Source organism: Trachymyrmex cornetzi, unplaced genomic scaffold (genome assembly GCF_001594075.2).
Source record: "Trachymyrmex cornetzi isolate Tcor2-1 unplaced genomic scaffold, Tcor1.1 scaffold454, whole genome shotgun sequence".
NCBI classification, from domain to species: domain Eukaryota; kingdom Metazoa; phylum Arthropoda; class Insecta; order Hymenoptera; family Formicidae; genus Trachymyrmex; species Trachymyrmex cornetzi.
Genome location: NW_017299334.1, coordinates 534,274 through 545,970, shown reverse-complemented (window position 1 = coordinate 545,970; position 11,697 = coordinate 534,274). Strand labels below are relative to the sequence as shown.

General features: G+C 30.7%; 1 protein-coding gene across 2 annotated transcripts; it reads right to left on the bottom strand.

Moving 5' to 3' along the window:
* Nucleotides 1-1,209: 1,209 nt before the first annotated feature.
* Nucleotides 1,210-6,755, bottom strand: LOC108764820 (hyaluronan-mediated motility receptor). 2 transcript variants are annotated; one of them, XM_018513207.1, is made up of 7 exons: nt 6,698-6,755; nt 5,148-5,465; nt 4,773-5,063; nt 3,804-4,277; nt 2,943-3,722; nt 2,586-2,783; nt 1,210-1,364 (listed from the first exon to the last, which is right to left on the bottom strand). In XM_018513207.1, exons 2-7 carry the CDS (start codon nt 5,376-5,378, stop codon nt 1,281-1,283), a joined length of 2,058 nt encoding a protein of 685 aa, XP_018368709.1. In that variant the 5' UTR covers nt 5,379-5,465; nt 6,698-6,755; the 3' UTR covers nt 1,210-1,280. The 2 variants fall into 2 exon arrangements, with proteins under 2 accessions (XP_018368709.1, XP_018368708.1); XM_018513206.1 differs by lacking the exon at nt 1,210-1,364 and adding an exon at nt 2,211-2,503.
* Between the last annotated feature and the right edge of the window lie 4,942 nt (nt 6,756-11,697).

The following is an 11,697-nucleotide window of genomic DNA, read 5'->3' as shown; positions in this document are numbered from 1 at the left end:
TACCAGCTGGATCCGGGGAAGTACTCGATCGCATTCAGTCTACTTACGAGGATCACGCACTCGACGGGATATCCCCACGAGTGCATCAAACGGGTGTCGGCTCGTCGGCTGTAAAGAATTTTTAAGGACGTGCGACCGGCCTGCCTTGAGCAGGCTCGTCGTCGCAACTGCCGCCGCCGTCGTCGTCGTCGTCGTGATGTGTGTCCCTCCGCGATCGGTCCCGACCGATTTGTGAAAAGGTGGAGGGATGGCGAGTGCGTGCGATGATCGTATAGCGCAAAAAGACATGCGTCTTCTCCGACCAGCACGCGGGAAAGAATCGTTGACCGCGGCTCCTCCAGCCAAGGTCAGGCATCACCTCTTTTTCTTCTGTCCCTTCCTCCTCGCTACGAGAGACTTGGAGCGGAGCTACAATGACCATGGTCCAAGTCGTATCACCCAGCCTCGTCTTTGTTATCGCACAAGCGTGAACGCGTTCCGGAGGCAGTGAAAATAAATAAGAACTAGAGACGAGGATATTTTTTTCTTAAGTGTATTTGTAATAGATCCAGTATAGACGTATTCAAGCGAGACGTGCTTGGTGTATATATACCCATCATTAGCTACATCTAGCATAGAGTTATGCGCAAATAGATATGTTATAGGTGTTTTGGAAGAATAGTTTTATTTTCATCGAGAGAATATTTTCTTCAAAACTATTTATTGCTTATTCATAGTACTATTACATGAGGTAGCTAACAGTTGCGTACAGGTAATGCGTGTGCGATATACAAAGATAATGTAAAATTAATATCCTAACGTAAAACTTTAATTACACTTGTCGTTGTAATAGTTTTTTTGCTAAAAAAATTTTTCTTTTGGCACTTACAAAGTATATCAAGTATTAAAATAGAGATAACTGATGTCAAATGAGAAACATCGAAAAATATCTCAATACGTTTTCGAATTACGTTCCTATATTAACTCTAATTATAAATGAATATTAAAAAAAATAAAATTTATATATGTATTTTGTTCAGTCTTATTAAAACTAGATTTAAAACGCGTTTTTAACGTCATTACAATTATTATGTAAGTAAACATTCTTAAGTATTAAATATTATATATCTCTTGCATTTTAGAAGCCGTTTACTACGTAAAATTATTCTTATATTAAGAGAAATTATATGAATATTGTAATATAAGAGGTACCACATATCAATACCTGTGCTAAGATAAAATTACCTTATATGAGAGTGTACATATTTATATGATTTCTTATAAATTTATGTTATATTAAGTTAAGGCACACATCTGTTGATATGCTTTAACAAATCTGATGAACTTCGATATATCATCATGCATTTTGGACATTGCATTAAGTTCTGCAATCAAGTTATATGTTAGTTTAAATTTATAGCACAATTGTTTTCAATTTAATGTATTCAGTTACTTTGATTAAAAATAAATTTATAACATATAGTGTTACGTCCAGTATTTTGTTGTGCGATATCACATCGCATATTAAGAAGCACATTAAATCAATCATTTAAATAAGAGCAAAAAAATGTATAGGGCTGTGACAAATGTTGAGCATTTCTGTAGATTCTGTTCACGTAGTAGGGTATCCAATGTATGCCATTTCGTGTATCTTATAAGTAATAAAATAAAATAATCGTATACAATTAAACAATAACTGAATAATACTGATATAATGAGAAAATAAAGATAGAAATTACGTATTAAAATTTTTGTTCTTGCTATCAAATTAAAATGCATATTATATATAATAATTAATTTCCTTACATTCTGTAATTTATATCCAATGTCAATGCAAAATGCCATTTGAAAAAAGGCATTGATGAACTTGAATTCTGGATTATTATCAATATCTGTTTATAATACAACATAATAATAACCATATTTCTCAGAATAATCAAGGAATATTCATAAAGAATTGTGTAAAATATATTTCAATTAAAAAAAATTAAAATACTACATTTATATGAATAGATTTACTCAACATTAAAACTATACTTTATTATAATTATAAGAAAAATTTGAGAAAAAATTTATAAAGAGAATTTAAAATTTGGTATATCTACTAAAACATACATATAATAGTATACTAATTACTTTTAAGTAATATTGTTGACGACTACATGTAGCTTGTAATAATTTATAGTAAAAAACGCTATTGTATCCTTGAAAGGTCAGACAGAATGAGAAGAAAACGAAACAAAATAATCCAGGATTAAAGCAACCAACTTAGCAATGCCAACTATACGATACATCGAAAGCGTTGCATACAACTACAGAACTACAGAGAAGCAGTACGACAGAAATAAAACTTATTTATATGTTTGCGCGTATACCAATTCCGAAAGGAATTTGAAAATTTGAATGACTAAGTAATTATTCACTATTTCGTTGAAAATAAGCGAAAATAATTTCGATTATTCGGCCGCTTCTCTTTTACAGTGGCGTTGCCGCCTCTTGCATGCCCATTGTATTTGTCACCGCTCTAATGGTAATAAAAAGCAGGAAACGGTCATTTTTATTTTTAGATAAAACGTCACGGTAAATGAATTTAAAGAATTACTTACGCGATCTTCAAACGTGTGTCCTAACTTAACATTAGCGTTGTTAGATTCTTGTAACTGTTTGTTAAACTCTATTTGCTTCAGCAATTCCGTGTCCAATTTACTCTTTTCTTCCAACAATGCTTCTTTCAGTTTCTTCTCCTGTTGAAAGTCTTCTTCGTAAAGCGATAATTGCGATCTTAACAATTGTATCTCTTCCGTCTATAAAAAAAACATAGTAATAAAATAATCATAAAACAGTAATATAATAAAAATAATCAAATTTAAGATATGATATAAAATTAATATAGAATTTACACAAATATTTTTAATTAAATTATATAAGCCATGTTAGTTTACATTAAGAAAAACTTCACTTACGCTTTGTGCAAACTGTTCTATTATCTTTTTAAATTGCACATCTTTCTCGTCAATTTGTTGTCGCAAGTTATTTGTTTCACTCAGCAATTGTTCATTACGAGCTTGCAATATTCTTTTTTCATTTTGTAGATCTCTTTCGCAATCTTCATATAACTGACTCTGATGATCAAGTGACATTTTTTCTTCATTTAAACTGATCTTTTCCTGCTCTAAAAGTTTTCTCTCGTCTTGCAACGATACACGTTCCATGTCCAAATTCTTTTTCTGGCTTTCGAAGGATTTTTTTTTATTTTCTAAATTGTCCTTTTCTCGATTAAAAATTTTCTTTTCTTGTTCCAATGATTGCTTGTCGCGTTCCAGTTGCTCTGACGTTTCTAAATTCTCGCGAGCGCTATTATCCTTTAAAATATTTAATTTTGCGTTTTCGTCGAGCATTACTTGCAATTCATATAGAACAGAGTTGTAATCGGAGAATATCTTTTGAAATTGATTTTGTGATTTTATTAGCGTCTGCCTATCAGTAATAATTTTTATTTGTTCATCAGTTAATTCATTGTAATACTGACATAATTTTTCTTCATACTGCATTTTATCGTCAAGTCCAAGTATATCCGTAATTTTCTTTAAACTTTTTTCTAAAGCAGCAAATCGTTCTACTTGTTCTACAAAACATTTGGTTAATTCTTGTAACATATCATTATACTGCTTTATATTTTGTACAAATTTTTGATGACTTAAATTGGACGTTTCCAATGAATCTTGTTCAACAGGAGTAAGAATCTGCAAAATTTAAAAGATAATTTGAATTTATTTCTGAATTTAATTGTTAAAATATTTAGCAAACTTTTTAAAGAAACATACACATTGCAACTTCTGTTCGAGCAGAGCATTGGATTCTTTTAAGCAAGCAATTTCCTGATCCTTTTCAGAGTATGCTTCCAAACATTTCGAACTTTCCGTGGTCTCTACATCACTGTAAAGTTTGCAATTTATTCTGTTATCTATCATCATCGATTCTAATTCTTTTTCTGTTTTTAATTGCTGCAATTTTTGTTTTATCCTGTCATCTATCATCGCTGATTCGAATTCTGATTCTTTTTCCGTTTCTAATTGCTGCAATTCTTGTTGTAATCCCTCTTTCAATCTTTCCAATTTCTCATCCAATTTCTCCGATATTATAGATGTTATATATTGTTTACACCTTCTGATTGTTAGGTTGGATATTTCAGGTACAAGTTCGGAAATGTCCTTGAATGCATCAAATGAATAAAAGGATTCTTTTAGCTTTCTACTAGAAATCAAATTAGCCCAATCTTCAGAAACAGATCTACTAATCTGAAAAAATTAAATGAACGATAGAATTATGTGCAATACACATTATATCTCTACACACAGAAAAATGTTATTCTATTGCTAAGAAAAATAATTACTCTATTTACTTTCTTCCTTTTAAGTAACGGTTATTTTTAAAATTTTTAATAATTAAATATATTTTGTTGATAATTTTAAAATATACTTGCCACGAATCTTGAAACACTATTTTAATATTTTGATTAATTAAATATAAATTAATTTTACACTCATTATAACTTAAAACAAGAATTCATTTTCTTTTGAAGAATATTAAAATTGATCGAAATAGCGACTTTGTATAATAAGCAAATCAAATTTATTTTAATTTAATAATCTTTAATAGTAAACTTACTAGGATTCAGAATATATTTTGAATAGATTTGATGAACTTATGACAGATTTGCGGATATATGAACTTTTGAAATACTTGAAAAATATAATTATCACTTGTGTATGTAATTTTCTGTGTACATATACCTTAAGTCTCATATTTTCAAAATGTTGTAAGCGTGAAAATTTATATTTCAGCTCTGCATTTTCTTGTTTTAGATGATTTATAAGTTCTTTAGTTTCTGCAAACTTTTGCTTGTGACTCAGATGAACTTTCGTCACTTCTTCCTGCCACATTGCCAGGGTATTAAACTGTTGTTTCATGGATTCATTGTTCTGCCTTAAAGTTTCCTTCAATTTCACATTTTCTTGCAATACTTCTACTAATCTGTGTTGCATCGCAGTTACGGTCATTGACGACACGAGTGACTTATAATCCTGTCAGGAAAAAGACATTTATTTTCTATCTTAAAGTAAATAGTGAATCGTGAAATAAAGTAGAATTGCGATACATGTACACACAATTGACATGCTCTTCTGTTGAAGATCGGTATACGAAGCTAATAAAGAAGCTTGAGCCTCCACTGAATCTCGACCAAGTACTACAAAAGATAGACTGTCTTCCTCATCGACGTTAGTCAATGGATTTACATTTAGAGCCATAGTAACAGGTTCATCTAACTTAAATGAAAGTTCATTTCCCTCAGTGATTTCTTCTGATTTAGGATCATTAGGCAAAATTGGACGATCCATATTTTGATCACCTGATTAAGATTGCTGATCAACTTGGCACAGCAATTATATATCAGCAAGAAAACTGGATTGCAGAAGTTAATTTTCCTGTAATGCCAATAATATATTATTAATAACAAAAAATGAATAAAGCAATTAATACTATAAGAGGCCTATTCCTTTTAGCTAAATAAATTTTTCTTGCATCGTTTTTCTTTTTTTTCTCCAATGTAGAAACAAAAAAAATGAATTGTGCAAAAAATTGAGCTGAAAAAACCAGGCATAAGAGAAATCTGTACATTTCTATTAATGATTACAAATAATTTGATATCTGGGTATATATGATGTAATTATTCGAAATGGATCCTGATTGGAATTATTCAATTACTTCCTAGATTTGTACTGTATTCTACGGAAAACGAAATAATTCCGAACAAAGTCCATTTTGAATAATTCCATAATACATGCCATGTTGCTTGAATTTATCCTATTGATCTAGTTTACACCGTTTTTAATCTGCGACCCATGACCTGGAACACGATAAATAAACTGTATCGTCGCGATCTTCGTATTTAAGTCAAATCAGTCAAATGTAAAATAGGTCACCAACTAAAAGCACGGTATAAACTGCCACTGATAAGCCACTGATTTGACGATCGTGAAATATTGAAATTACGCTTATAACAATTGTATATGACTAAACCCATACTTATCAGAATCAGAGATTGTGTCAGATAAATCTCTCTAAACCTGCACCAGAACGTACGGTACAGTATTGAGGTTAGGCACCAAAAGCTTGAGTGGAGTACGGAGTAATCGACAAATGCGCATCAAACGCACGGTCAATTCTTCACGTCCCAATTAGATTGCATTTATCCTTGTTACGTCAGAAATGTATTTTTAGATTGTTGTCAACAATCCAAATGAGTTCATTTATATTTATAGAGATTTAAACGATGTGAAAATCGTGAAATATCGTGAAACCGCGTGAAATCGGGGCCAGCTGTTCGAATATTCTCGAAAAATATCACATATGATAATGTACGTATGTATATAAAAATACAAGAGCATACGTACATATAGACTTCTCTAATATTTTCTCTAGTATATGCGATATTTTTCGAGAATCCTCGTTAAGATCTCAACCTCGGCTAATTGTACGAAAAGTCGATTTACAAAATTAAGATAAGAGAGAAAAAAGTATCAGTACTGCTACGTAACATAGTTTTGCTTCCGTTTTATCGATATAATACATGTAAATACTAATTAGCTCGAACTTATTACCTTTATTACGAGCGAACAGGAAAGATTTAATAACGAGAAGTTAAATTTAGACTCACCGTTATAACCGAAGCATTGGACTATTTCAGACTATTTGCAGCCGCATGTCAATTAATTGTTTCGGAAGAGAAAGATAATATATCAGGGTTGCCACAGACCTGGGAAAATCGGAAAAACTGGGAAGTCAGGAGAAAATATAAGAAACTAGAATTTTAAACTTTGCTCACAATTAAACTGCTCCTTTTCCGAATAATTGTTATAATTTTTTAAGTATTATTCTCTGACGTTTATAGTCAAGTTTATGTCGTCTTTTTTCGTCATAACTGCATTCTTTTTCCCAACACAAATTTTTAGTTAACTTTGCATTTTAGTTGAATTTGCACTAAAAATTATTATACCTATTTCACGGAATCTTTTTTGAGTTGTTTTTAATATTAATATAAGTTAAATTTCCTAAAATCTTTGCTTCTAAATGTTAAAATTTACCTTTTATTTTATTGGAAAATTTTCCATTTTTATGCATCTGGAAAACCTGGAAAAGTCAGGGAATTTTAAAATTTATTTTCTGTAGAAACCTTGATATATATATTGTATTTTTTATTTGTTACACAAGTATCGTTTTCTATCTTCGGATTTACTCCGTTATTTTATCTAAGTTACTACTTAATTCATTATACTATAAATTACTACTTAATTCATATTTAAATATCGAAAGTACATAAAATACAGATAACATGTACTAGAGAAAAACCTAAGAACTTTTTTATGAGATTATGTGGGACTAATTGAAATTCACGTTAAAACCTACGTTGAAATCCACGTTACTAAATTCCACGTTGAAATCCACTTTGAAATCCACGTTGTCGAAATTCACGTTAAAATCCACGTTGTTGAAATTCACGTTGAAATCTACGTTGAAATTCACATTGAAATCCATGTTGAAATCTACTTTAAAATCCATTTTCAAATCCACGTTGAAATCCATGTTGAAATTCACTAAAGTCGCTAGATTTATAATTAAAGTACCCCAATTGATTTTTGAAATGTTGCGTCAATATGGCGGAAGTATACGATTTCAAGCATAGTGGTTCATCTTCTAAACTGTACTTACATATACCCTTCGTGGACTTTCATACATTAAATTTCTACAACAAATAAACCTTTATTAAATTAAATAATACATAAATTAAGCATTACGTACATAGTTTTTGCATAAATAAACTAATTATAATTTAAAAAATATTAATTTACGTAATTGACGTCTTTATTTTCTCAAATAAAGTACGTTTATACAAATGCATAAGTTTGAAATAGTCGCGTCTTGCGTCAAGATAGAGGCACATTTGTGGTACTTCAAATCTAGTGACTTTAAACTTCACCGTACACTACCGCCATTACATTCATTTTCGAATTGGGCACTACGTAGCTAGTTACATCCATTTTCTAATCGTCGATAAAGTCACAGCAGAGGGAACGTTGAAAATGAATCAAATGGATGTGATGCACGAGTCTGTGGTATCTGTGCTATATGACCGTCAAAATTATATAAAATTTGTATTTAAAATATACTTGACGGGAGTCGCTACTGCGTCTCCTGAAGAAATCGTAAAAATCTTACAATTCGTATAAATGAAGAATTTAAAAACAGATGTGTGTTTGTCCGAGCGCGTGTGTGTGTATATATGATTAGACTTTCTCGACACTCCGGAGAAGCAGTTTAATCTTATTAAAAAATATAAAAAATGTTTTAAAAAGTTATAAAATTAATTATATAATTTAAAAGATTACGAAATTTGTGCATAAAAATTTTGAAAAATTGTATGTAAAACATTGAGAAAAATTTTCATCAATATGCAGTTACCAATACCGATTTTTATATAATTATATACTTGTATATAAATATTCACATTAATAATATTTCAGTGCAGTTCTCATGAAAATATACTGTCGTGTATTAACATTGCTTTTGTATGAACAGTTGTATCCAGCTCTATTAGCTAGATTTGAACGTAAGATCAGTATCAGTGAGAAAGGTATTGTAATCAAAATAAACGAGTTTAATGAAAAACTGCACGGAGGTATAAAATCAAGCGTGTGTTGAAGTTATAAAAAAATAAAATTATAATTAGCAATAAAAATTATAATGAGAATAACGATGTGGCAATTTAAGCTCAAATTTCAAATATATTTTATATTTTATTAACAATTTCGTTCTTTTAGGTCACATTTTCAGTCTTTTTTAGTCTCGAGTAACTTTTTAGTTTTATGTTAATTTTATTGTGAATCCATAAAATATCGCAGCTTTAATATCGTAATTAATTTTTTACAGTAATTGTCAGATTCTTGTGAGGACCAAATAAAAAAAGACAAACGAAAAACCCAAAGCTGAGATCATCCAGTGAGAAATAACCGTCAATTCGACGTCGAATTCACGTCGAAATCATCAATTCAACGTCGAGTTGACGTTTATCGGTGTAAGAATACAATATTTTTAATTAATAGTAAAAAATCAATGAATTTTATTTTACCTTTAATTGACTCGTATGTAATATATATATTTTATTTTCTTTAATTCTCAACAACAGAAGATTCTCCACAGAAGATTCTCCACAACATGATTACGGAATTTTATATTATTAAAGAAACTATATCTCTTCTATTAGATTTCCGGTTTGAGCTCTATTTGTTTTCTTTTAAATTTAATTTGGCCTTTACTCGAATGTTACAATCATTGTACAAGATTAATTATGGCATTAGAGCTATATTCAGGAATATGTGTGAGATTAATATGAGAGAAAAATTGTTTGCTGTAAAACCTTCGACATATTGTTAATGAAATATTGAAATATGAAATACATATACAAAATGCTCTGAAATTTCCACGCTCTCACTATACTTTTTTTTTATTTAATATGTTTTTTATATTAATAATTCTTACATTATTATTATTTTTTTTTATAAATACACTTTTGAGATACATTGCAGCTCTTGTTGATAACTATTGCAGTTTTACTTATTGCAGCTCTTGTTGATAACTATTGCAAAATGCATTGTAGACTATCCGGTACTTGTTACGAATATTATATTAAAAAATTGTAGAGTAACATTATTAAATACGGAATATCTTATGTCTGCATTTATGGATCCATATAAACTTGCCGGGTACTGATTATTTATTATTAAGCGTAATTGCAACAATTATACAATTTTTACGTAACTGATAGAAACTATTAATGATACATACTATAGCCCAGCAAATTATTGAAAATTATTCATTGAAGTGATATCGAATCAAGTTTTTGAATTTTTTAAATTCTTTTCTATCCGTAATTCGCTTGAATCAGTAATTATGGATTGGTTATTTACTTTCTGTATCTCATCCAATGTGCATAGAAATGAAACATACGATCAATCCGGTTGAATCGTAATTATGTATTGGTAATTTACTTTTGGTATCTTATCCAATATTCAACGCAATGAACTAATTCGTTTTAATTTAACGCGCGGTATTGAAGAATTGTCTAACATGAGAAACCCACCAAGTGCTAATCACTTGCGATTTTGGCAAGTGATATCGTTGAAAAGCACGCATCGAGGTAATATACATAAGTCCTTACCTCCCAAACAAAAACTCCGGTGTGATATACAGAGTGTGTAACATTACGGATCCACGGCGACAAGGTAATTTCTAGACTCTGGCCACAATGCAGGTTATCCGGGAGTCATACCCTGTTGCCGTGAATCCGTAATGTCGTATACTCTGGGTACAGTACTAGGGTTTATTCGAGAAGAAATTTATATATCTGTGATTATTATCTTGGTGCATACTTTCCAACGATAAATCACTTTCTAAGATCGCAGACTACCATTTAATTTCTGAATCTATATATAAATCCACTAAAGTTCACCTTATTATTCTTATCTAGATGTACACAAACGGATTCAGTGTATTCAGTCTCTACAAAATTCAATATCTTTTTCACGAATTACGCGGATTCGAAAACTTGATTCATATGGATTTATCCAATCCAATCTGTTCTCGTTTGCTGGGAGTTATAATGATACATATTAATTATGACAATTAATATTCTAAAATGAAATATATCAGATTGTATTTCTGCTGATCAATAACTTCCTTTCTTCTTTCTTATAGGGACGTGAAATTATCGATATTGAAGGTTGTTCATTATACACACGTCGACAGGCATACTGCTCTGTCTAATGTAAATTTTGAAGAAATCCGAAGCTTTGTGAAATCGTTTACTGATCATTTGTATGTTCAATGCCTTGTGCAAGATAACATAACGCAGGACGATGCAATCGAGACTATACAGAAATGTATCGAAATAATTAATTGCTGTCCATTGCTCGCACAATTAATTATTTTGAGACATTCCTGTATAGTCTCGATTGTATCGTCCTGCGTCATATGTTAGCAGATGACAGTCGTTCAAATATCCTTGGGCATAAGTTATCGCAAATTAAAAAGTACAGCTTAACGCCGAATTTGAACGACGAACGCGAAAAATCGCGTATGTGGGGCGCAGGTGGGATCGAACCTGGATCTACAGATCAATCGCGCTGATTGTGAGTGGCGAGCCACTTGGTGCCCTGCAAGTTGAAAAGTATTAACAAAACTAATCAAACTTGTGTATTGACAAATTATTATCAAGTCGGTATCACGTCGATTAAATTATCAGTATTAATCGATATGATAAGAGTATGTATTAAACATTGTCTTGTATATTTTTTTAATGCAATGCAATTCTTGGTATTATTCATATTTAATCCATATTTTCATATAAAAGCGGAAAAAAAATGAATGACGTATTCGATTATTGCAATTGATTTTATACACATAACACATTTATTCATACTTGTTTTCAGATAATAGTAGCTGAAATATCATGCAGTGGGGATTCCAAATTGAGTTTTTTCTCGTGCAATGAAACTTCAGCTATTAGGCTATTTTATTACGGCTAAAGCAGATAACTGTACCCAGCACATGGTTCAGCAGATCAGGGTACATTTGAAATCGTTCTATGTAATTTTAGAAAAG